The following is a 22,649-nucleotide window of genomic DNA, read 5'->3' as shown; positions in this document are numbered from 1 at the left end:
ACGCCGCCGGCCGGCACTGTGTGTGAGTGAGCGAAACAGCACAACGCCATCTACGCTGAGCCCCCGTCAGAGCAACAGAGAGAGTGCACGTTAGTGAGAGTTTTACACGCTCGCGCGGCCATCAAGCACGAGAGAGTTGCATCTCACGCGAATTATCACTCGCGACCTCGCGCTCGCGCTCACTCGCTCTCTTTCACACGTTAACTCCAAACCGCAGCTGAGAGCGAACGTCAACGAGAGCACCCGGAACGACCTTGGCTCGCGCTCATCGCTATGTTACGACGCGTTTTGTTTACATATTTTCCCCCGGCACATCGAATACGCGATACACAACGCTTTTGCCAAAAAGAATATCCAAAGGTTGCTGCTCTGACACGTCCGCTTCCGATGTATTCGCCGTACAACTGGACGCACACACGCCAAAAACATGTGCATCATCGTCAAAACTTGTCATAATCTACGGAGCCATATATGCTATTCGAATACATCCATTTTATCCAGTTTTGGCTGGAACTACGGGAGATTTTTGTGGCGCACCCACTTTAACCGATATTCCCTCTGCTTATATGAAGCAAAACAACGCTCTTCCGATGCCTGGAACCTTGTAAACTTGCAGAAAAATCACAAATCCAATGCAATGACGTTGGATTTTAATGTTTACTGTGTCGTTTTATTGAATTGCCGGATTTCAGAAACCCCGGCACTGCAATTGAGTCGATAATTTATATGCTTACAATGTATATATATTTAGTCGTAAAGTGCAATACAATCCTATGGAGCTATTTATGCTACTGTCTTACATGCAAATGGATTTTGTATGTACGGGTGGTTCGTTTTCTGAGTTCTCTCCTGCGCATTTGCCTTTCGTTCCCTACCACCGATCAAACATACGCAAGATGTAATTTGTTTACCAAATTTCCGAATAAAACGTTCTCTTACGATACAAAATCAAACACGGTGCAAAGATGTAAGTGCAATGGACCTATATGATTTTGTGACATGTTGCACGTTTAACATCCTTTCTCATGCGTGTGTGTGTGTGTGTTTTCATCCATAAAAGTATTTAAAACTAGCGAAGAAAAGGTATTTTAAATTATGTTGTAAAATGTCAACGAAATACATTCGCATGTGAGAAAAACGCCATCATGTGCTCGTAAAAACGACATAGTACGGGGGCCAATTGATAGATGTACACATTTTGATTGAAGAAGAGAGTGATAGGGAGCGCCTCTGCCGCCTAGCAACGCGGGGGTACCGTTTCCTTCTGCCCCGAGAAGCAGCTATTCTGAAAGAAGAACCGCTCTACTTTCCGGACGAGCTGCTTCCGCCAGCTCCTGCGGTGCTGGAGAAATTGGTCGGCTGTCCGGGCACGGAGAACGTCGGCCGGAAGGTGGCAAAGTTGGCGGCTGCGGCCGCGGCAAAACCTGGCAATGTCGTGCCCTGGTATCCTGGCGGGAACTGTGACATTGGTGCTGTGGAGGAGAGAAACGTTTTAGAACATCCAACAGCCAACAAAACGCACGGGTGTACTTACGATTCTGCTGGACCGTGTTGCCCGTGGCAGCTAACCGCGACAAGATCGAACGCTCGGACATTTGCAGCCTCTGGGCGACGGGTGGGATACGGGCGAGTGTCGCCGGCAACCGCGATACGTCCGATTTCATATCCGACAGCAGCTCCTCGAGCTGGTTCAGCACCTTGTGCAGCACGGCATTGGCCGGTTTGTTCCCAGCCAGCGACTCTTTGCTCAGGTGTTGATGCGACTCAGCCAAACACTCGACCTCGGCGAACCGCGCGTTCAGTGCCATTGCCGGATGGCTCGGATCCTGCGCCAGGTTCAACAGCGCAGCCCGGCGCAACTGCTCCTCAATCACGAGCGACTGCTCGAGCAGCTTAAAACGGCGCGCGAGGAATTTGTTCTTGATCTCCAGGAAGTTACCCTTACCGACATCCATCTTGAACGGCTCGTTGATGATCGCGAACCGGATGTCGTTCTGGATGTCCTGCCAACGGCCGTATCCGTGCGTGACGATACCCGCAAGCAACCAGTAATCATGCCGACGGTGCCAAATTTCGTACTCTCGCCCCGGAACGGCCGCTTTCTCCTCGTTGAACCACAGCGTGTGCAACTCCGTAAAGCCACCGTCGGCGATGTTGAACATGAACGCACGCTTATGCACCTCCAGGTTCTCCTTCACGGGTTCCGGCTTTTTTACGTCCTCGTCGTCGTCCTTCACAATCACCACGTCATCATCGTCGTCATCGATCGTGGTTGTCGTTGCGACCGGAGCCACCGGAGCCACCGACGGTTTCACATCCGGCTGCTGTTCCTGCTTTCGCACCGGCGGAATTGTGCTGCTATCTTCTACAATCTTAACCTCGTCGTCGTCGTCATCATCCTCCACGTCTTCTCCTCTCTCTTCTTTCTTCGGCATGGTCGAAGCCACGTCGGATGACTTCTTCCCATCATCAGATCCACCACCCTTGGCAGCCTCGTTCGGTTTCGGTTTGTCCTCCGCATCCTTGCTCTTTTCCTTCACATCCACTTCCTTTTTCAGCTCGATCGGTGCGTCCTCATCAACAACCGCTTTTCCATCCTTCAGCTCCTCGGTTGCTTCGGCCGTGGGCGATTTTTTCGATTCATCATCATTCTCCTTTTTTACCGCGGCTCCCGCATCCGTGTCCATCGGTTCCTCTTTTACAGCGTCCGCATCATCGTCCTTTTTCTCTCCCGTCGGCGGTGGTTTTTTGTCCGCTGCTACCGCCACCGGTGTCTCTCCATCTTTCCCACCAGCCGAATCCTTTTTCACCTCTTCCGGCTTCTCCGCCTCATCTGCTCCAGCAGCGGGGCTGCTGTCACCGGACTTTTCCTTCTCGCCCTCAACTGCCTTCTCCTTCTCACTCGCTCCCGCCGCCTGCTCATCGTCCTTATCACCCGATGAGCTGGTATTAGGAGCAGGACTGGGTGCGGCACTCGTTGCCGGTGTCGCGCTCGTGCTGGTTGTGGCCGATTTCGACGTTTCGCCAGTAGCTCCTCCGGCTGCAACCGCTCCGGACGTTCCTTCACCACCGCCGGGTCCCGCCGCAATGGCAGGGGGGACAATTTTAACCGGCTCACAGGGTCGCTTAATCAACTCCGGCATACTATAGTACCCGTTGATGTGCTCAAATTCCTGCACCTTCTTCCGAATCAGCGACATTACGCCAATGCGCGTCAACACGTGCTGCCGGCTGAGGCCCTCCCGCGGCACACCGTCCGCAAACGTTTCCGCATTATCCGCACCCGGTTCACACAGGTGTCGCATGAACAGCGACACGTACGCCTTGAAAATGCGCTCCGATTTACCGCGCAGATCGCGCACCAACCACTGCGAGTGGAATGCATCTTGCGGTGGCATGCCGTAACGCATGATTGCGTTCAGGAAGCTCTTGCGCTGGCGCGCGTTAAAACCCAACACCTCGATGTTGCCACCGACACGCGCCAACAGCGGCGGAAGTGGTCGATTATCCCGTTCCGCTTCCTTACGCTCGATGCGTCGCCGGCTGCGACGTCCCTGTTCGCTCTCCTCGTCGTCCTCGTCGCGATCTTCATCCGACGCGCCCGAGTAGTCCGAATTGTTGTAGTCCGACACGTTCTCCTGCCAGGTGGAGTCTTCCTTCACCGGATCCGCCTGGATCACGCCACCGTCCGTGTAGTTGACTTGCTTGCGCACACGCTTACCCTTGCCAAGCGTTCTCGACAGGTCTTCCTGGTGCTGTTCGTAGTGGTGCCGCAACAGCTTCACCCAGTACGCTGGGTCGGAATTTTCCGCCTCCTGCTTAATCACCTCCGTTTCCGTTTCCTCTTCCACGTCCTCCTTGGTCGAGTACGAGGCCACCTTGAACGAGGACAGATACTCGTTTGCCCAGTTCTCCTTCTCCTCCACGCCCTTGTTCGAGCGGTCGAGCAGCTCCGCGACCGCCTTTTCATCGTAATGGATCGCCTCCTCGTCCTTGCCGTCCTCCTCCTTGAACAGTTCCTCCGTACCGAAGCGCAGAATATCGTCCAGCTCCTGCTTGGTAAAGTTGGTACCCTTGCCACCCATACCGGGCCGCACCACCAAATGCGTCAGCATCATCTTACGCTTCGCCACCTGCGTCACGCGCTCCTCCACCGAGTTACGCGTCACGAACCGATAGATCATCACTTTGTTGGCCTGACCGATGCGATGCGCACGCGAAAACGCTTGTATGTCGTTGTGCGGATTCCAATCCGAATCGTAGATGATGACCGTATCGGCGGTGGCCAAGTTAATGCCCAACCCACCGGCTCGAGTCGACAGCAGGAAGCAAAACTGTGGCGCACCCGGCGCGTTAAACCGATCGATCGCTTCCTGCCGGATGCTGCCGGTGATGCCACCGTCGATACGCTCGTACTTGTATCCCAGCCCCTCGAGGAAGTCCTCCAAAATGTCCAACATTTTCGTCATCTGCGAAAAGATCAACACCCGGTGGCCCTGGGATTTTAGCAACTTCAGCATCTTCTCCAACAACACCAGCTTGCCGGCAGCCTTCGTCAGCGACTGCAACTCGTAGTTGCCGCCCGGACCCAGCTGCGCTTCCTCAGCCGCCGCCGCAAACAGGTACGGATGGTTGCAGCACTTTTTCAGATCCATCATAATGTTAATCAGCGAGCAAGCGCCACCACCACCCTTGGGGTTCAACGCCTCGTAGTTGCGCGTCAGGATGTACTTGTAGTACTTTTTCTGCAACGGCGACAGCTCCACGCGCACAATAAACTCCGACTTGGTGGGCATGTTCTTCAACACGTCCGCTTTCATCCGGCGCAGCATGTGTGGTCCCAGCATCTCGTGCAGTCGCTTCACCTGCTCCTCCTTCGAAATGTCAGCGAACTCGTTCTGGAACTCCGCCAGCTCGTTGAATTTGTTCTTGTTCAGGAAGTTCAGCAGATGGAACAGCTCCTCGAGGTTGTTCTGCAGCGGTGTACCGGTTAACAGCAGCTTGTACGCGATGTTGTACGCGTTCAGCACCTTGAAGAACTTGCTCTGGTTCGATTTGAGACGATGCGCCTCGTCCACCACCAGCACGGACCAATCGATCGACCCGAGACAGGCGGCATCGATCGAAATCAGCTCGTAGCTCGTCAGCAGCACGTTAAACTTGATCGAGCTCGCTCGAATGCGCGATGCTTTGCCACCTCGCACAGCGCCCTCCTCGAAGGACAGCTCGTTCTCGCGTATCACCGACCGTGACTCCTTGTCGCCCACGTACGTGATGCAGTAGAAATCGGGTGCCCACGTTTCGAACTCACGCTCCCAATTGATGATGGTCGAAAGCGGCACCGCCACCAGGAACGGACCCTTACAGTGGCCCTCCTTGTACAGCGAGTACAGGAACGTGGCCGTTTGGATCGTCTTTCCCAGACCCATCTCGTCGGCCAGGATCGTATCGGTCCCATTGGCCCACGAGTAACGCAACCAGTTGATCCCCTCCAGCTGATACGGATGCAATCGCATTCCCGTCTCATCCAGATACGGCGGTTGTACCTCGAACTTGCGCTTCAAATCCGTGGTCGGCTTTTCCGGCGGTGGCGTGTACCGCTTCATGCCCGTCGTGCGCTCTTCCTCCTCAAGCTCACGCAACCGACGGCGGCCTTTTTTCTTGCTCTTTTTGCTGCTGCTACTGCCGCTGCCACTGCCACCACCAATGTCCTGCGAGCAGTTGGCACGCAAATCGAGGTAGTACTCCACGGCCAGCTTCAACCCCGGGATGTCCTCCTCTTCGTCCTCCCAGGTTGCCTGATCGTACGGGAGTTCGCGCCACTTCACCAAATAAAGCGTCCGACCGTCGCGCATCGTCCGGTGATTGATCACCCGGTGCACCATCAGCCACTCGGGCTTCACACCGTAGCGGTAGAACTTTTCCTCCAGCTCCGTCTCGTTCAGGTTCCCGTTGACCTCGCGCATGCGCTGGATGCGCTTGTAGCGGTTGTCCTGTTCGTCGAGCGCTTCCTCCAGCTTAGGCGGTTCCTCCATGTCGTACTTGCGCGTGTAATACCGGAACATGAGCGGATGGTGCACGTCGAGCTGCAGCTCCGTTATCCAATCGCAGTGCCAGTACGACTTCTCGAGCCACTTCACGAAATACTCCCGGCGACGTGTCGAACCACCGACCGCTCCCTTCGACGTGGACGGTTCGTCCGGATTGATCGGTTTGTCCGTCCACCGCCAGGTTAGGATTTTCTGCACTTTATCGGCCAACGGCGGGCAGCTACACCTTGGACACCGCCAGTCTCCATCGGGAATGTCATCCAGCGGTGGGTTCAAACAGAACGTGTGGTACGCGGAAGGACAATTGTCGCAACACAGCAACTCTCCTCCATCCTTGCACACGCGGCAGAACTCCTGATGCTCGTCGTCGTCTTCATCCGCCGGTCCTTCCGCTTCACACGTCGGACAAGACCACTTGCCCTCGGGCGTGTCCTCTAGCTCCGGATCCAGACACACTAAATGGTACGCCTTCGGGCAGGTATCGCACAAAATGATCTCCCCGCCCTGCTGGCACACCTCGCAATAGTCCTGATGCTCGTGTTCGCCCTCCTCGCCACCGTCCGGGAACTTGCTTTTCTTCGATTTGCTCTTCTTCTTCGACTTGTTGCCAATCTTGGTTTTGGCTTTTTTACGCACCGGCGGCTGATCCGACGTATCGTCTCCTCCACCATCCGCACCGCCTCCGCTGCTTCCGCCGGTCCCACCGTTCGACGATTCTCCCCGTTCCGGCTTCTCCGGCTTATCCGATTCCGACTGCTGCAGCATCTTCTCGAACTCGGCATCGGAATCGCGCTCGGAACCACCGCTTGCGTCCTGCTCCTCGTCCGAACTGGCATTCTTGCGCTTGCCAAACTTAATTTTTAACGTCGGCACCTTCTGCTTCCGGCTGCTGCTGCTTCCACCGCCACTCTTTTTGTTGCTGCTACTTCCACCTCCGCCACCGCTGCTGCCGCCACCACTCTTGCCCTTTTTGCTTTTGCGCGTCCTCTCCCGCTCCACCTCCTCCTCTTCCTCTTCGTCCTCGTCGTCGTACACCATGTCCTCGTGCTTGTTCTCCATTTTGCTGCGCGATCGGCTCGACTTGGGTACATACTCCGGCGTGGCCGGGGCGTCGTCCTCTTTGCCCGCTCCCTCCGCCGCCGTGGCATCCTCACTCGAGATGTTCGGATTTTGGGTGCAAAATTCGCGCCACTTCGCGGCGACAAGCATCATCAGCTTCGCCATCGGCACGCGTGGGTTCTCCTTGGTCAGGATCGGGCGCACGTGCGTCTGGAACATCTTGAACGTGACCAGATTCTCCAGATCCTCATCCGAGTACTCGATCTTGACGTCGGTCAGATCAAACGAACTGCACACTTCCTGGATCGACGGCATCTTTTCCTTTTCTTCGACCTTCTTTTCGACCTCCACGCCGCCACCTCCTCCACCACCACTGCGACTGCTGCTTCCCTTCTTGCGATCGCGGCCTCGCTTCGGGCGCGACTCGTAATCCGATTCGGCGGCCTGGGCAGCAGCGGCAGCGGCCGCGGCCGCCGCATTGCTACCACCCCCGTCGTCGCTCTGCTTCTGGTCACTCTCGTCACCACTGTCATTCTTCTTGCGTTTTTTCTTCTTCCGGCCGCGCTTCTCGTCACTGCGGGCCTTCCTTTTCTTGCCCTTCTTCTTCTTCCGGTTGTCCTCTGGCTCGTAATCGTCGTCCTCATCCTGCTGGGCATTGCTTTTCGTGTTGGCTTCCTCGTCAGAGCCCTCATCCGCATCTGCGGCCAACGAGGCATCCGCTGTTTCGTCCATTACGCCACCTTCCTCTTCTGGCAAGGGAAACGAATGGAAAAGGAATTGCCATCAACAAGCCGGGTGAAAAATAATTTAAAATTAAATACTTATTCCTGTCCCAAAAGCAAAAACCGATTTTCGTGCGCATCCATTCATGCATCGCCTACTTGATACACCTAATTGTAAGTCGCGCTCAACCAAGAGATACTATTTCTCTTGATCACCTTGTGATTTCTTGCCCTCCCTCCCGCATCGTTCACGCGTTTCATGCAGGGGTTGCGGAAATCGGCACAAAACGGAACAAACAAAAAATGGGGAGGAAAAAACGGGAAAATTTAGTGGCCCCTTCACGTGTACGGATCCGTGTGCAAAGTGCAAGAGAGAGGATATGAAACGAACGGGAAAAATAGAGAACACACAAAACGATACAAACGCACAACTCCCCGCTTCCCTGGCACTTTTTCATCCCCGCGCTCTGCTTCTGCTTTTCATTCCCGTCACCCCTCGCTCATGCTCTCACTCACTCTCTCTCGCTCTCTTCTTGCAGTGGCAATCCTCTAATTTTTCGACCCCTGCTTGCGCCTTCCTGACAGTTCATCCTATCATAACCCCATTGCGGAGCGCTAGCGCTCCGCAGAACGCTTACTTCCCACCCTCCCCGCCAACCTAACCCACAACTACCACCGCGTGGGGTAAATCTCTTCCACCCTAACCCGCCACGTTAAACCATAACTATTTTTTTTGAACAGGAAGAAAAAAGGATGCGCGGTTCCGATTCCGGATATCTTTTTTTGCAGTTATTATATGAAAAATATCCACCGTGTTTTGCTCTCTTCTTTTACGCTTTTCCGTATCGATTACGGCGCCATTACGCACCGTGCACAGTGTTCGATCTTCACCCAGTGGAGATCCTTGCGGTAGGGATAGTTAACCGCTCAACTCGTGTGGGATGTTAGCTTAGCTTTCATATTCGCAAGTTGCACTGCACTTTACCGGCAACCAGGCAATAACCGAGCACTTGGATGGTACAGAATATGTGCGTACGGTGGGGAAAAGTAGCCACCGAAAAAAAGGTAGCCTCACTTTACACGCGCCGCGAGCAATGGTTACTGTACGCCTTCCCTTCCTCCCTTCCGCGCACCAACGCACACTCCACTTACCGGCAATGGACTCGTCAATTTCCTCGTCGGAAGCCATCAAAGGTGATTGCTTTCGTGCCGCGGGTGTTCCTCACCAGTGGCCCGTCGTTCGGGCACGCTTTTGTTGCACTTTTCGGACGTTTTTCGAGTTGTTTATGTTGCGAAAAGACGGAACAAACGGGACACTTTGCTGCACCCGCGACGTACACACGCACAAAGCGCCAGGCAAAATCCAAGATGGCGTCGCGAGCCCCGCAGTGGCAAATGAACGCGCGAACGCGCGAGCGTGGGTCAGAGCGAGATGGCAGCACAGTAGCCAGAAGAAACGCGTCGCGACAAAAACAAAGGCCGACGCTGGGGATGTCAGGTTAATGTCAGGCAACGTCAAATTGTTTGAAAGTGATTGGGGAAGTTGCTTAAGACAAGGAAAACCGGTAGAATCACTGAAACCGGCAGGATTCGAAATCCGGAAAAAGACCTTTTTGATCGCATTACAACAAGCTGACTTTTCTGTGGTATATCTAATCATTGAACAGTTCTCCTTCGAGTTTGGAGTTCGATAATGTAATCAAACTTAAAACGCCTATGGAACACCAATTAAACACACATTGGAAAACGTACCAATGAAACGAGTAAAGTTTGCTTTATTGGACTATATTCCATTTACATAAATCATGTATCAAACATTCACTGCATTCTCTAACATTTTACACCTTTGCCGTCCGATTCGACGAAGTCTTTTAATGCTGACGAATAAAGAGAAAACGAACCCGTACCTATCTTGCACGGTTGACCTACCATCAGAGCTGATGAGGGCGATTCTAAGGCATCGCCTGTTCCCTTAAGCATTGCACTCTTCAAGAACTGCAGCGATGATTCAAAGGAAATCTGTTGTAACGGCGAGACCGAGTGTTCCATTCCCTTGCGACTCATGGCTTTGAACGTTCCATCCGCTGTCATATAATCTGCCACCAGCAGAAGATGCCGGGGGTCAATCACGATACCGTACACGCTAAACACGTTCTGAATTTCCTTTACAATTATGCGTAAAGCCGCTTCGATACCATAACGGTTGGCCATTGCGTGGATGTCGTTGGTGTATAGCCGATTTAGATCAAGAATTTTAGCGTGTGCTGTCATAGCTGCCATATTAATTCCTTCTGTTTTAAGATACAACTGATCTTTCTGCATGTAGGTGATGGCGCGCTTAATGGATGGTACTTCCCAAATAACCGATTTGCGTGCCACCTCGCGAAACAGCTTTGTAAAATCTACATCCTTTAGCTTGAGCGTCATCTCCAGCGTGATCTGACACCACTGGTAATTCACCTTGTCGAACTTGAACATCTTCGCATCGCGCGACACTTGCTTTATAATCATATTTTCTTGCGCTTCATTTAAATTCCCATCGGAAGCAGCATTGTTCGAGGAAAGCTCTAGTGCCTTTTCTTGCTCTTGTTCATATTCTTCAATAAGCGCTTCTTGATCTTCTTCCGTTTTGTTCAAATCATCTGCACTCGGACTCGGCTGATCGTCGTTGCTATCTTCATCGCTTTCATCCGACTGAGGTTTGTCGCCTTCATCATCCTCGTTGTCATCGTCATACGCGTGATTATCGGATTTTCTGCTCTTTTTCCGAGAATCTGTCGCATCGGCATCCGGATCGCTAGCGTTGCCATCTGAATCGCTGTCACTATCGGATAACGCTGCGTTGCGATTATCCTTACCGTTATCCTCACCAAGTTCCATCGAATCCAACTCTTTATCGTCCTCGGTCTCAAAATCAGATTTTCCTTTCCGCTTTTTCACTGGAATATTTTCGTTTTCAACTCTACAAAGATCAGGGGAGATGTGCGTAAAATTACAGAAATCTTTCAACACCTCAACCTACAGTAATCCTATCAAATACTTACAGCACATTTTTTTCTGCTTCTGCTTTCTTAATGGCATTGAACATTAATTTGAAAAATTTCCGCGACATGTGCGATATGATCATCTTGGGAGTTACGCAATAATCGTGCTCGAATGCATCATGGGGCAGGAAATTGAAACGAATTGTGTGCCGCATTCCGCGCGATGGGTTCAACACTAATTTTGATTGCACATGAATATCTGTTACAACGAAAAGAGAATACAAACGAGTTTTTGAATTATTTCGAAATAGTGTGTTTAGCGTATTTTCAACAACATACTTTCCAGTACGTCCGAAACGGTGACGCGATTGAGCGATTTTCTCAGCTTATCGGCTACGGCATTCAATCGATGCGCTTTCCGATGCGGCAGAAATGGAATTTCCATCGACGGAGTCTTAATGCTGGCCGAGGCCGTCATAAGGATTTCACGCAAACGCGGAATGCCGAGGGTCACGTTCATGTCTCCACGTCCAGCAAAGTGAAACGTGTTGAGTGTCATCTGCGTCGATGGTTCACCAATCGATTGAGCCGCTAGCACTCCAACCGGCTCGCCAGGAGCGACCAATGAAGAACTACTCTTCACCTGCATCAGCTCTTCGATATTGTTGTGTTTTCGATGCGATCTCTTGTATTTACGCACGAGCTCTTCTATTCGCTCCGATAGTACACCAAAATGAGCATCGGGACGAAAAACGCCAGCTACCGGATCTGGACGGCGCGGTGTTTTTTCAACGTACTCCTGTTTCGAGCTGTCGTTCATTTTTCTCCAGCGTTGAAGCATCTTTTGCGTTAGCTTCGTGCGGCCGGAGTTTTTCAACTTGCTTGGATCGGAAACCTTTGCCAGGGTGGATTCTGCTGCTTCCGCTGAATATACTGTAAAGGCTGACGGGGTCCTCTTCTGCAACGTCAGCCCTTCGTTACGCTTCGTCCAGCGTTTCGCTCGTTTAATATGGTTCTTCAAGGCATCTTTCAATGGATCCTGATCGCTACTCTGCGTCAGTTTCTCCAGAATCTCTTTCGGCACAATCACGTCTCGATTCTGATCGAGAAAGTGCATTTGTTTTTCATTCCCGATAAACTGTACCTTCCCGATGTCCATGCCGTCTTCACCATACATAAACTGTATCACGCTTCCGTCACTATCTCGCACAGTCATATCGTAGTGCACCGAAAGGCCCTCGAGGTGCTTCACCAAGCAGCGCTGAAGATATCCCGAACGACTCGTCTTGACGGCCGTATCGATCAGACCCTCGCGACCAGCCATGCAGTGGAAGAAGAAGTCTTGCGGTTGAATGCCCGTCATAAAGCGTCCGTCGATGAACCCACCCGATTTGGGGGAAGTCTCAAAATACGCAAAACTCGGCAGTGAGCGACCCGACAGCATCAATGGCGGTCGCTTACCTTCGAGCTCGATCTGCCCGAGCAGGCAAGATATCTGCATTGTGTTCACGGTGGATCCTTTGGCTCCAGATTGTACCATTAGCTGAAGGTTATTCGCCGGAAACTTGCTAACCAATCCTTCCGGAAGGCACGCACTACGCCAAAAAGGTTGACGCGATTAGTCAAATTATATTTGCCCCCAATAATTAGCGCATTACTCACTTATTGATCCGATTGGTGTAAGAGTCGAGCACGGTTTTATACTTCCGATCGAGGATTGCTCGGAAGTTAGGATTCTTAACGTACGCCTCCATCATACGTTTCGTGAGTTCCTCGCGGGAAACGTCTGTAGGGAGCTCGAGGGCTGCGGCTGCCGCCTTCTGGCCCGCTGTTTCACGACATTCTTGAATTATTTTCGATCGCTTTTTATCCACTTTCGTTTGAACTAAGATATCTCTCACGCCAAGAGTGAACCCTTCCCACTGTAGATAGTAGGTAAACAGTCGCGAAAGCGAAGACAACAGGCTAGTTGAGCATACACCGCCATATAATTCGTACATGCAATGAATCAAACCGTACGGCGTAGCACCAAAGTGATTCTTATCGAGAATTCCACATAAAAGTTCTCCCTGTCTGATAATCACCTCCGATTCGGAGAGCTCGGAATCATTCAACGGTGATCCTCCATACTGCCAGGGACGGGGAGGCACTATTTGCCAATGCTAAAGTATAAAAAAGAAATATTATTAGTGTTTATACTACAGCTATTAATTATCCACCACTTGAAAGCGTACCTTGTTACCAAGTTTTGCTTTTCCCGTCATATTAATGTAAGGTTGGCCTTTGGGAATGACGTTTTTGAGGATGGTCGATATAATTTCCTTGCCAGACCACAAACGAACTGGTTTCAGGATCGATGGTGGTAAAAGCTCAATATCACCTTTGTGGTTGCTCAGCGCTTGATAGACCAGCTGCTGATAATCCTCCCTACAAAAGCAGAATGTAATGGATAATTAGGCATACGAATCTATTATACTCCAGTAACACCCCACTAGACATACCGATTGAAAAACTTTCCCCGGATGAACAGCTTTACGGCCGACACGATATGATCCTGAATCAAACCACCAAGCGGTGTACCATCCTTCGGAACCAAGTACTGGTGCGGTACTGCCACCAACCCATACGCTTCGGCTCGTGCCACTTCATTCTGCGGCAAGTGAGCGTTCATTTCATCACCATCGAAATCGGCATTGTACGATTTGCAATTCGAATAGTGCAGACGGAAAATCTTTTCACCCGCAAGGATCTTTGCCCGGTGTGCCATTATACTCGGCCTGTGCAGTGTCGGCTGACGATTAAGCAACAGGATATCACCGTTTTGTAGATGCCGGTGAACAATCTTAATCGAATCATCCCCACTATCATCAGCTCCGTGGGGAGTTAGCAATGTTTTAGCCAGTGACATCCGTTGGGTGGCATTGTTGGCGGGAATTTTGCTTACCCGTCCGTTGGTATCTTCGATCATGTTCGCACCGGGATAGACGTCCGGACCATTCTGTACCCATTGGCGCAGTTCCGTCACATTCCAGGGTGTCACTGGCACGGGGTAGGTGAGCTTCTTGGCGAATCGTATCGGTATACCGATCTCTTCGATACCAATATTGGGATCTGGAGTAATGACGGTACGAGCGGCGTGATTAACGCGCTTGCCCATCATGTGCATTCGTATTAGGCCGGACTTTTTCTCAATCAATTGTTTCAATCCAAACTGTTCCTTTGTCGTGTTCTTTTTCGCTTGATTTGCGTCCAGCAGGGAATCGACATTTGTCTGCAGTTGGTACCAGGCGTGATACAATTTTTCGTGTACTGTCTCACCCTTGGTTACTTCGCAGACGCGCTTCATGCTGCTTAACAACGCCTCTGGTATCGTCTCTTCGGATTCAGCATGTTGCTTGTTCGTTACTAGAATTGCCCGCACGGTGCTGTTTGCTAGTAGAACGTCTCGCAACAGCACCGACTGTGGGTGTTCGACAACCATAGTCCTTTTCCCACGTTCTGAACGACGTACAGGACGAACTTTCGGCGGAGGAACGGGAATGACTTCCATAAAGAAAATGTCAGTTGGATATTGTTGGGTTTGCTTCTTCGACGATAGCATCGGGAAGAGCAAGTCCATAAGCGTGCCATCCGCCTCGTAAAGTTTCCGAAGGAACATTTGACATTCTCGAGCAATTATAACCTCGTTCGAGGCTTTCATTTGCTCATCGTTGGGTTTTTCTTCCCCTTTGTCTTTACTGGAACAACAAATTGAACAACATATTAATTAGCTCACCTAATTATCCAGCTCTTACAATCCATTCCGTACTTACTAAAAGTTTTGTTTATCTGCTTGCGACCAGCGAATCGCTAGCTTTCCTTCCGACATTCTAACCTTTTGTATCGGTTTAGTGCAGTGCATACAACATTTTAGTGCTTTCTTTAGAGCACTATTAACGATGTCCGTTCTTATGCCGATGGAGAGCTTCGTATCTCCCAATTTATTGTAGGGTTCATTGAGAAGTAATTCCTCGTAGTATTTTATTTCACCCGGAATTTCGGCTGTAGCGTTGTTTTGCAGTTGTGATTTGAAAACATCAACTTCCTCCGCCTCGACGATGTAACCCGCATCTACTAAGCGGAGCTGAAGTTCAACCAATGCTTTCACTTCATGTTTCAGCTGAAACCGCGCACAGGACATGCAACTGCTACGCAGAAGGGCGTGTAACGTTTGCACGAAGAAAGGATTATACACGGGCAGATCAATTTCGATGTGACCGAAATGGCCTTCGCAAACGGCAAAATTACGGGTGCAAGTGGTACAGATTTCGCCAAACGCGGTCGGGCCCATAATAGGATCGTACAAGCCACCTCGTACAGGAAGCCCCATATCATCAAACGAGCGTGGCAGGAGCACTTTCATAATGCTAATTTTTAGGATATCATCCTTCGAGAAGATGCCGAATTTCAGGCTGGTCGGGTCGAGGTTAACGATCGTCATCTTGCACGACACATACGACGATTGGTTACTGATTAACTAAAATATATAACGCAACCAGTTTCACAAAGTTTCAGAAGTTGCTAAAATGTGCAGTGTATTACACTCCAAAACGTAGAAATTTTGGCCACAATTTCAAAACGCACATGGTTTCCTTTCCGAACGTCAAATTGACATTGCAAGACCGGTCATGTTTACATTTCGTGCATTAGTTGTGACATTTTGTACAAACATGGTCATGACGAGAGCATATTGCAGAAACATTTGAAAACATTAAGTTTCAGAGTTTGATATTAAATAAAACATACCCATATATCTTTTTGCCATATAATCACACACAAACAGCTAATGTACAATTTGAAAATATTGAAAACAAAAATTAAATCCATGATCTGCTATTGCGCCATTATTTTACGCACGGCTGTACTCGTTCGATCGATCATAGTTTGGCTTCAGTTGCTGCTTCTCGCACACACTTGAAAAGTCAGTTATCGAGTGAAGTCGCGCGGCTCTTTAAATCTCTTTGCGAACAGTGCAACGTTTTCCTACCATTGATAAACCCGCATTATAGCATCAATTGTGACTTCGTAGATGAACAAACACCAGAAGTAGTTTATGTAAGTGCCGGAGTTTAAATAGCCTACAGAGAGTGCCAAAGTTTTCTTCAAACTTTTCTACCCTGCGAGAGATTGTGTTTGCCTCGTGTTCCTGCTTCCTTTTTGTTTTCTGTCCTTCCTCCTAAAATCTTCAGCCAGTGTTTCCAAGCCCTTGAAAAAAGTGTATATCTATAGGTTGTGGTGGAAATCATTAAGCTTGTAAAGCTTGTAATCTTATAGGTTTATGGATCCTTGCGAAGGAATCTTAAAAGGCGTAGTTATTTTTGTGCGATTGATGTGATCTACAGAGTAAACAAGTTGTTGCCGATAGTTTGTTGTACCGTAACATGAACAACGAACATTTTATCACAATGCATTATATTGATCAAGCTTTCTTCTTCCAGTTGGTTGTTTTGTGAATGTTGCGACAGTTAAAGTGTTTGTGGCTTTGAGTGAAAATTAAACCGATTCCACCGGCAAGGTAAGCACAAGTATAAACTAAGCTTTACGGAGTAAGCGGGTAAAATTTCAAGCCTTGGCCAGAGACTGCGTTGTCCAGCGTATGGGGCTGTAACCTTATCCGACGACGGTTTTACATATAAATATGCGATCGAGAGTGCTCAAGGTCGCCCAGCAAGCTGATCAACTGATCGTTTTCGTCCTCTTCTATTGCGACTTTGCCCAAAATTTAACCATTCCGTTCTCCGTGCATTATCGACGTGCGCCTGGTAGTTGGCCTTGATTTTACCGTCCAAGAATGCGACACCTAATTTAGACGTTATGCTACGAGTAACGGAATGAAAGTGGCCGAAACAATTTGTAAAGTATGTCCCCAGTTTTGGCATTAGACAGGACCGAACGTACGTGCCTGACTAGGCAATAGAACAAACGTAGCTTGACGATGGGTTAGAAGCCTCCGGATCCTTTAGAACCGAACAGCCAGAACGTGACCAAAGGGTTAAACTGTTTTTGCGAATGATCGGCGCCTTCTCCGCGTTCCATTCCACCAGCCAGGGGCGAGTGTTGTAAAATGCAAAATGCCATTTTGCTGCAGCTATCCTCAGTTTAACTTGCGCTTTATCTGCTCCAAGTCTTTCCTCACGCCTTTCCAGGATTACGTTATGAGCTTCCTTTTCAGCGGAGCTAATCGAATGAGCGATCACTTAACCCATTTAACGGTTGTCGATACAAATGGTGTCGCCATTGAACGCTAATGTCTCCGCTAATTTGCGATTTCCACATTCGATGCCTGGAATGTTATTTCACGTTGGTGTTGCGAAAAAAATATACACGTTTAAAAGTATGTATGATTTATCACCACCCGCAGGTGCTCTGTGTGGGGTTGCTTTATCTCCTTGAAATTCGCCAGATTGCATGGAATTATTGTCGCTTGATACGGCATCGAACAGGTACCAGACCTGTCGGTGGAATAAAAACGGACCCCTAAACGCCCTTGAATCTTTCAATCCCCATTGCTATGGAGGCAAGGTCGTGTGCTCCAGTGGGCCATTTTCATTCTCCATCGGTGAGGAACTGGAATGTTTTCTTCCCCAGCCAGCTAGCGAAGGGATCGTATTCAGCTTGTCGCATTCACTGTCGACTGATAAATCACGTGTGCGATGACACAAAGGCTGGTCAATGAGAGAACACGCTCAAGTGTCGAGAACGATTTCGATCTCGACATGTCCATTGGGGACAATGGATCGCGAGAGTGTGCGAGATAAGAACGGGGTGAGTTTTTCTCGTGGAGGAGGTGTAAGACCTTCCACATCGCGCCCCTATCTGCAAGGAGGGAGGAATGTTTTCATCCATATTTATCAGCAGTACGCGAAACTTTGCAATCGACAACAATGTGCTCACCGGCGTGCAGCAATAGAAGCATCTAGAAGAAAGCGAATTGGAGAAAAAACCGCTGATGTGGCACACCATTTTACAGGCAAGTCCCAACATTGGTACAAACGGGTGATTAGCACTTGATCTTGAACATTCTACCTCACGATCATGTTGCTGAAAACACGCTCCCTTCTATTGGCATCCTTCAGCGGCGACGTTTCCAGCGGATATCATCGGTGAGTCCCTGCCAATAATAACACCCTGCAGAGCGAGGCAAAAGAAAACCAAAAGAAAAACATAACCTCACCACCGTGCAAGGCTGCAGCTTTCAGAGCCAACCTGTTCTGTCGCATATCGAAGCCGAACCTCTCCGTCGAACTCTCGGTGGCAGGTTGTCGCGGGTCGTTGGAACCTGCAGGGGCTTTCGAAATTCGCCCGGAGAAGTAAATACGCAACAATTTTACGCAAAGCGACAGACCAGCTGCTGGTGAGCGGTAGAAATTGCAGGGAGTGATCATTTTAGAGAGCGCGCGCGCACCCGGGGAACCTCGATCACATAATATTTTTTCCCCTACATCGAAACGCCCATGCCGTAACTGGGCCGGGCGAGTTTTCCGTGAAGCCGGTGGTTTTTGGTGGGAGTGGAGGCGTCAACTAAACGACATCAAGAAAAAAAACCCTCCAAAGCTCTGCCACCTTGCTGACCACGTGATCAATTTGCTTATGTTTTAAAACGGTGGCAGTTTTTAAGAGCTTGAACTCCACTGATGATGGAAGTCCGACATCGTTCATTCCATAGCAGACGAAAGCAAAAATGTGATCTGTTTTTGCGTACCCCACCAATCGATGGATATCCCAAACGAAACAGGTTCAAAATCAAGCCACCCTGCCCTGGTGCTTCCCATCGACATCCTCGAGGACATCTGTTGCACAGGCGTGTTGTTTTGGGCAACCATTTTGCATACACAACAGTCAATGACGTCCGTCCAGTTGTCATCGTTGATTGGGTCGTTTCCCATGCATTTTTCGGCGCCATGATCGTTGGTTCTTGCTTCCCAGCAACATTTCAGCTACTCTCTTCATCTGCAGCAAACAACAAACAACGTTTTTTTTTCTGGCGACGCAACTTGTGAACCGGACATGGACGCATGTTGTTTTTGTGCCCGGCCAGTGCTCGGAGGGAGAGATTTTTTTTCCCTCTTGTTCTTCTTCAATTTCCATCCCTGGTCACGCGATGGTACGACGATCGAATTACGTCATCCGGCATCAGTTTGCACGATGGCCATCGATAGGGAGGGGGCGGCCCCCACGGTTAGCGGGAAAGGGTTTACGGATGCTCAATTGGTTGGAAAAACGAAAACATGATAAGCAGGAAATTGTACGAAAATTGATCCGTACGACGTTGTTGTTTAGCTTGGAGCGGCTTTTGCTATAAGACGAGTAAGATTCTATTTGTTTGGCAATCGTTTTTCAAGGCAAGGGAAGGGCATTCTACCTTTCGGGTCGAAGTTCTGTGTTGTGAGTGATTTATAATACACCGTATTCATTCAGGCTGAACCGAACGACGCATGACCAACACCGCCCCAAGAACAGATAATATTTCAAGGTGACTAGTAATTGACCGCACGGGGTGACAATGCCAGACGGCATTTATCAAAAATCTAAAAAACGACGAATCGAATAATATCCATGGACGAAATTCCACACGGTCAACCTCAGATCTCCTCCGACCTACAAAGAGGCGATGTCCAGTTGTCCGTCAAAACGTCACCGGCACAGAATGCGGATCGCAAAATTAAGGCCACACAAACGAACGGGTGGAAAAAAAACCTACTTCCGATCCGGTGGCCGCGTAACGGTTCGATTTCGCTCGGTGAATAAAAATCGACCAAATCGCACAATCAATCCGCACGATGATATTATTCAGCGTTTTGTCATTGGGTAGGTTTTTTTTATTTTTCGCGAGACGACCCGTTCCGCGGCGCATAGCTAATCGAAATGAGTCCGAACGGTCCGGTATCATCTGCGCCATCGCAGCCCGGAAGAGACGTGACCAAATGATGGCAAATCGATGGACGCCCTTCAATGTGGAGATCCGCGTACGTACGCTGCAACCTTCGACAAGGGTAGTGGGTGAAGATGGCAACTTTATTGTGCGAACAAACGAAAAAAATTCATTCCAACCCGGTAGAATGTGTGAAGGCACAGGCGAGCTTCTAAGTTTCAAGCTTTCAATCCCAAGGATGCCGAGGTCATGCACCAATCACCGGTAGATTCTGCTTCCTGAGCATGTCCCAACCGTGGTCTGGTTTTAGTGCGGCCCTCTTGAGCTTCTAAATGGCGTTTACGCGCGGAAGTTAAGCGTAACCCATGAAGGAACTCCTGAAATGTCTCATGCTCCAGTGCAGCCTTGATGAAATGCGCACTTTGAATCGAACCACGTGGACTTTGCGCGTCAAAACGCGAACCTCCCACCCTGCCGACTGACGTAATCCAATTAACAGAACCGACCGGCTAATGTGCGATTATGATGCATTATGAGGTTATTTATATAGGTGAAATCTTCTCGATTTCATATTCGTCGAGCTGCATTAACCCGCTCCGATTATGGTCGTTTGAATTTCGTTTGCAACACGGTGCGATAAAATGCTGCACGCCTCTGGGTGAACGGTTTTTGAAGCAGAGGGTGTAGAGTTTCGGGGCTGCGCACGAGCAGTGGAGCTAAATGATCAAATTCATTAGGAGAGCAGGCCCTCCGATCAGCTGATCAGGCGCCCGAAACGCGGGAAACCCCTTCGCGGTTATTTGTGGGGAAACAGTAACCCCAAGCAGCAACAACGGCAGCGATTGGATGGATGGTGGTGAAGAAGGGTTGCGAAAATAAAAGTGAAAGTGAAAATCAATTACAATTATGCTTGAACGCACATGAGGTGCACAACGAGAGGTGGCACTTACCGAGGAGGTTTTTTTCTTCAAATGTTTACTATTGAAACAAAAATGCTCAGTTAGACAAAAGGGGTTTGAAATTCTACCACAGCTCATGGTTCAGAATCTCTCTCACCTTGCTGTTGTTACCGTAGACATCGGAAACATTAAAATCTCCCGCTTAGAATCTTTAAACCAGCGGGCAGTCGAGAACACGTTTTTTTGTTTAATCTTTTTCGAAGGAATGCCATAAACACGAGACAAGTATAAGTTTCATCGGAGCCCTAGGCATGGGGCTAGGTGAGATTTCTAATTCCCAATAACAACCCACAGTCAATCCGAGTGGCAATCCCTAATGCTCAATAAAATGGTATTTCGTAGGTCTCTCCGCGTGTCATTTATTACACTAGACTCCTAGACGGTGAAGCGATCACGAAGAAACACACAAATTGCTTGTTCTTTCCGTTCGTTTGATCTCCTCTGTGGTTTGCCTGTGCTTTCCCAACATCCGTGGTATTGACCTCGAGGGGATATATTCTAAACGCTCAGAGCTTTGCGTGTATACAACTCAGAACTACAAACTGCACGCCCTCCGTGCGTGCTCCAGCTCGAGTACGGAGTCTGCAAAAGAACTCTCTGCGAATCGACGATGAACACGATGACTGTGGAAAGTACAGCTTTGGTGTGCTGATGACGAAGTTCGCAAGGCAATGACACTGCTGTACCTTCGTTGATAAAGCGAACGTGCAGGGGAACGAAGAGAGAGAGAAAAAAGGAGGCGTATAAGGGTTACCGTGGCGTAATTGTGCATCTCCAAAGCCCCCGAGTTCGCGCGTAGATGCATGATCACAAAGTTCAGGACCTGATGCGCAAAAAAAAGCCCTCCACTAGGTGCTCAGGGAACGAACTGGACTGGGTGATCTGATCTCGGGCCGGCCTAACTGCGGTGGGATCCAGGAGCCCACTCCCGCGTATGTGCGCCCTTCCTTTCGCGTCGACTGCAACGTGTGTGTGTGTGTGATGCCACGGTTGGAGGTATATGACGGTAATAAATATCTACACTCATCTTCCGCCGTTACGGCACCGCCATTGCCTGCAGCCCGGTAAGAACCGGTTTGTGGTTGTGGACGAAAGCCAAGACTTCAAGTCTCCCTGGACGAAAGCTGACTTGAGGCCTCCGGAGAAGAAGCGCGTGCAAGTCTCTCGTGGCGTCATGGGGTGAACCGGTGGCAGAGTGAAGGTGCCTGGAGAGAAGGTAGAACCAGACACCGCAGCACACATACGTGCCCGTGAGCTCTGGAGGAGCAACATTAGAGGGCGCAAGAACGCTCTGTTACGGCCAAGAACGTTTTGGAGCTTGGTTCCTGGTGGAGAAAATCGGAAAGAATTACATCAATCCCCTGTCGTGTCCGGTTCGCTTTTGTTTTGGTGAAGCAGAGTGGTCAACCGATGGTGGAGTGCGCATAGAAGTCACGCTTGGAACGAATGACCTCCACACCACCCGGGTTTCGACGTGTTGGTCGCTGGAGCTCAGTCGTTCCAATTTGTTAGCTGCGCAATGCCGGACGTTAGCATCAGAGTTCCCGCTGTACGGTCGATCGCTTACGGTATATTTGCTGCAGCAAAATGTCTTCTTGTACGCTAGCCTCGCGGGAAGAAATCGGCGTGTCGAACGACTAATTAGACCGGGGACAAAGAAGCGCTTGAGCGAGAATTTGGTCCAAGCAATGGACAACTTGAACGTCGGTGCTTAGTGTCATCGATTACTGGCTGCAGTTCTAGCAGTCATTAGCTCGCTTTCGCTCCATCATCTACGTCAACCGGGCTGGACAGAGTGTTGTGCTGGTGCCTTTGGTGCGCAACATCTCAGCAGGTCTAACGAGATCGCCACGAGATCTTATCCCAGTGGACGCTAATGGAGCACCTTGAGGAGGGTACACTGAAATGATCACCGATCACCGGCAGGTCGATTCGCGATGCCGCCGGGCAAAGTGGTAACCTTG

The 22,649-nt window shown here is 50.0% G+C and overlaps 2 protein-coding genes across 2 annotated transcripts; both read right to left on the bottom strand.

Moving 5' to 3' along the window:
* Positions 1 to 665: 665 nt before the first annotated feature.
* Positions 666 to 9,179, bottom strand: LOC128726215 (chromodomain-helicase-DNA-binding protein Mi-2 homolog). Its single transcript, XM_053820012.1, has 5 exons — positions 8,984 to 9,179; positions 7,481 to 7,858; positions 2,379 to 7,435; positions 1,535 to 2,333; positions 666 to 1,472 (listed from the first exon to the last, which is right to left on the bottom strand). The coding sequence occupies exons 1-5, from the start codon at positions 9,018 to 9,020 to the stop codon at positions 1,303 to 1,305; spliced, it is 6,441 nt and encodes a 2,146-aa protein (XP_053675987.1). The 5' UTR covers positions 9,021 to 9,179; the 3' UTR covers positions 666 to 1,302.
* Positions 9,180 to 9,620: 441 nt separating this feature from the next.
* On the bottom strand, positions 9,621 to 15,295 carry LOC128731840 (DNA-directed RNA polymerase I subunit RPA1). The gene is made up of 7 exons (XM_053824988.1): positions 14,628 to 15,295; positions 13,317 to 14,552; positions 13,050 to 13,242; positions 12,478 to 12,977; positions 11,155 to 12,410; positions 10,876 to 11,074; positions 9,621 to 10,793 (listed from the first exon to the last, which is right to left on the bottom strand). Exons 1-7 carry the CDS (start codon positions 15,293 to 15,295, stop codon positions 9,662 to 9,664), a joined length of 5,184 nt encoding a protein of 1,727 aa, XP_053680963.1. The 3' UTR covers positions 9,621 to 9,661.
* Between the last annotated feature and the right edge of the window lie 7,354 nt (positions 15,296 to 22,649).

This window comes from Anopheles nili, chromosome 2, assembly GCF_943737925.1.
Source record: "Anopheles nili chromosome 2, idAnoNiliSN_F5_01, whole genome shotgun sequence".
NCBI classification, from domain to species: Eukaryota; Metazoa; Arthropoda; class Insecta; order Diptera; family Culicidae; genus Anopheles; species Anopheles nili.
The sequence above is the reverse complement of the archived record's forward strand: the minus strand, read 5'-3'. Positions and strand labels throughout refer to the sequence as shown.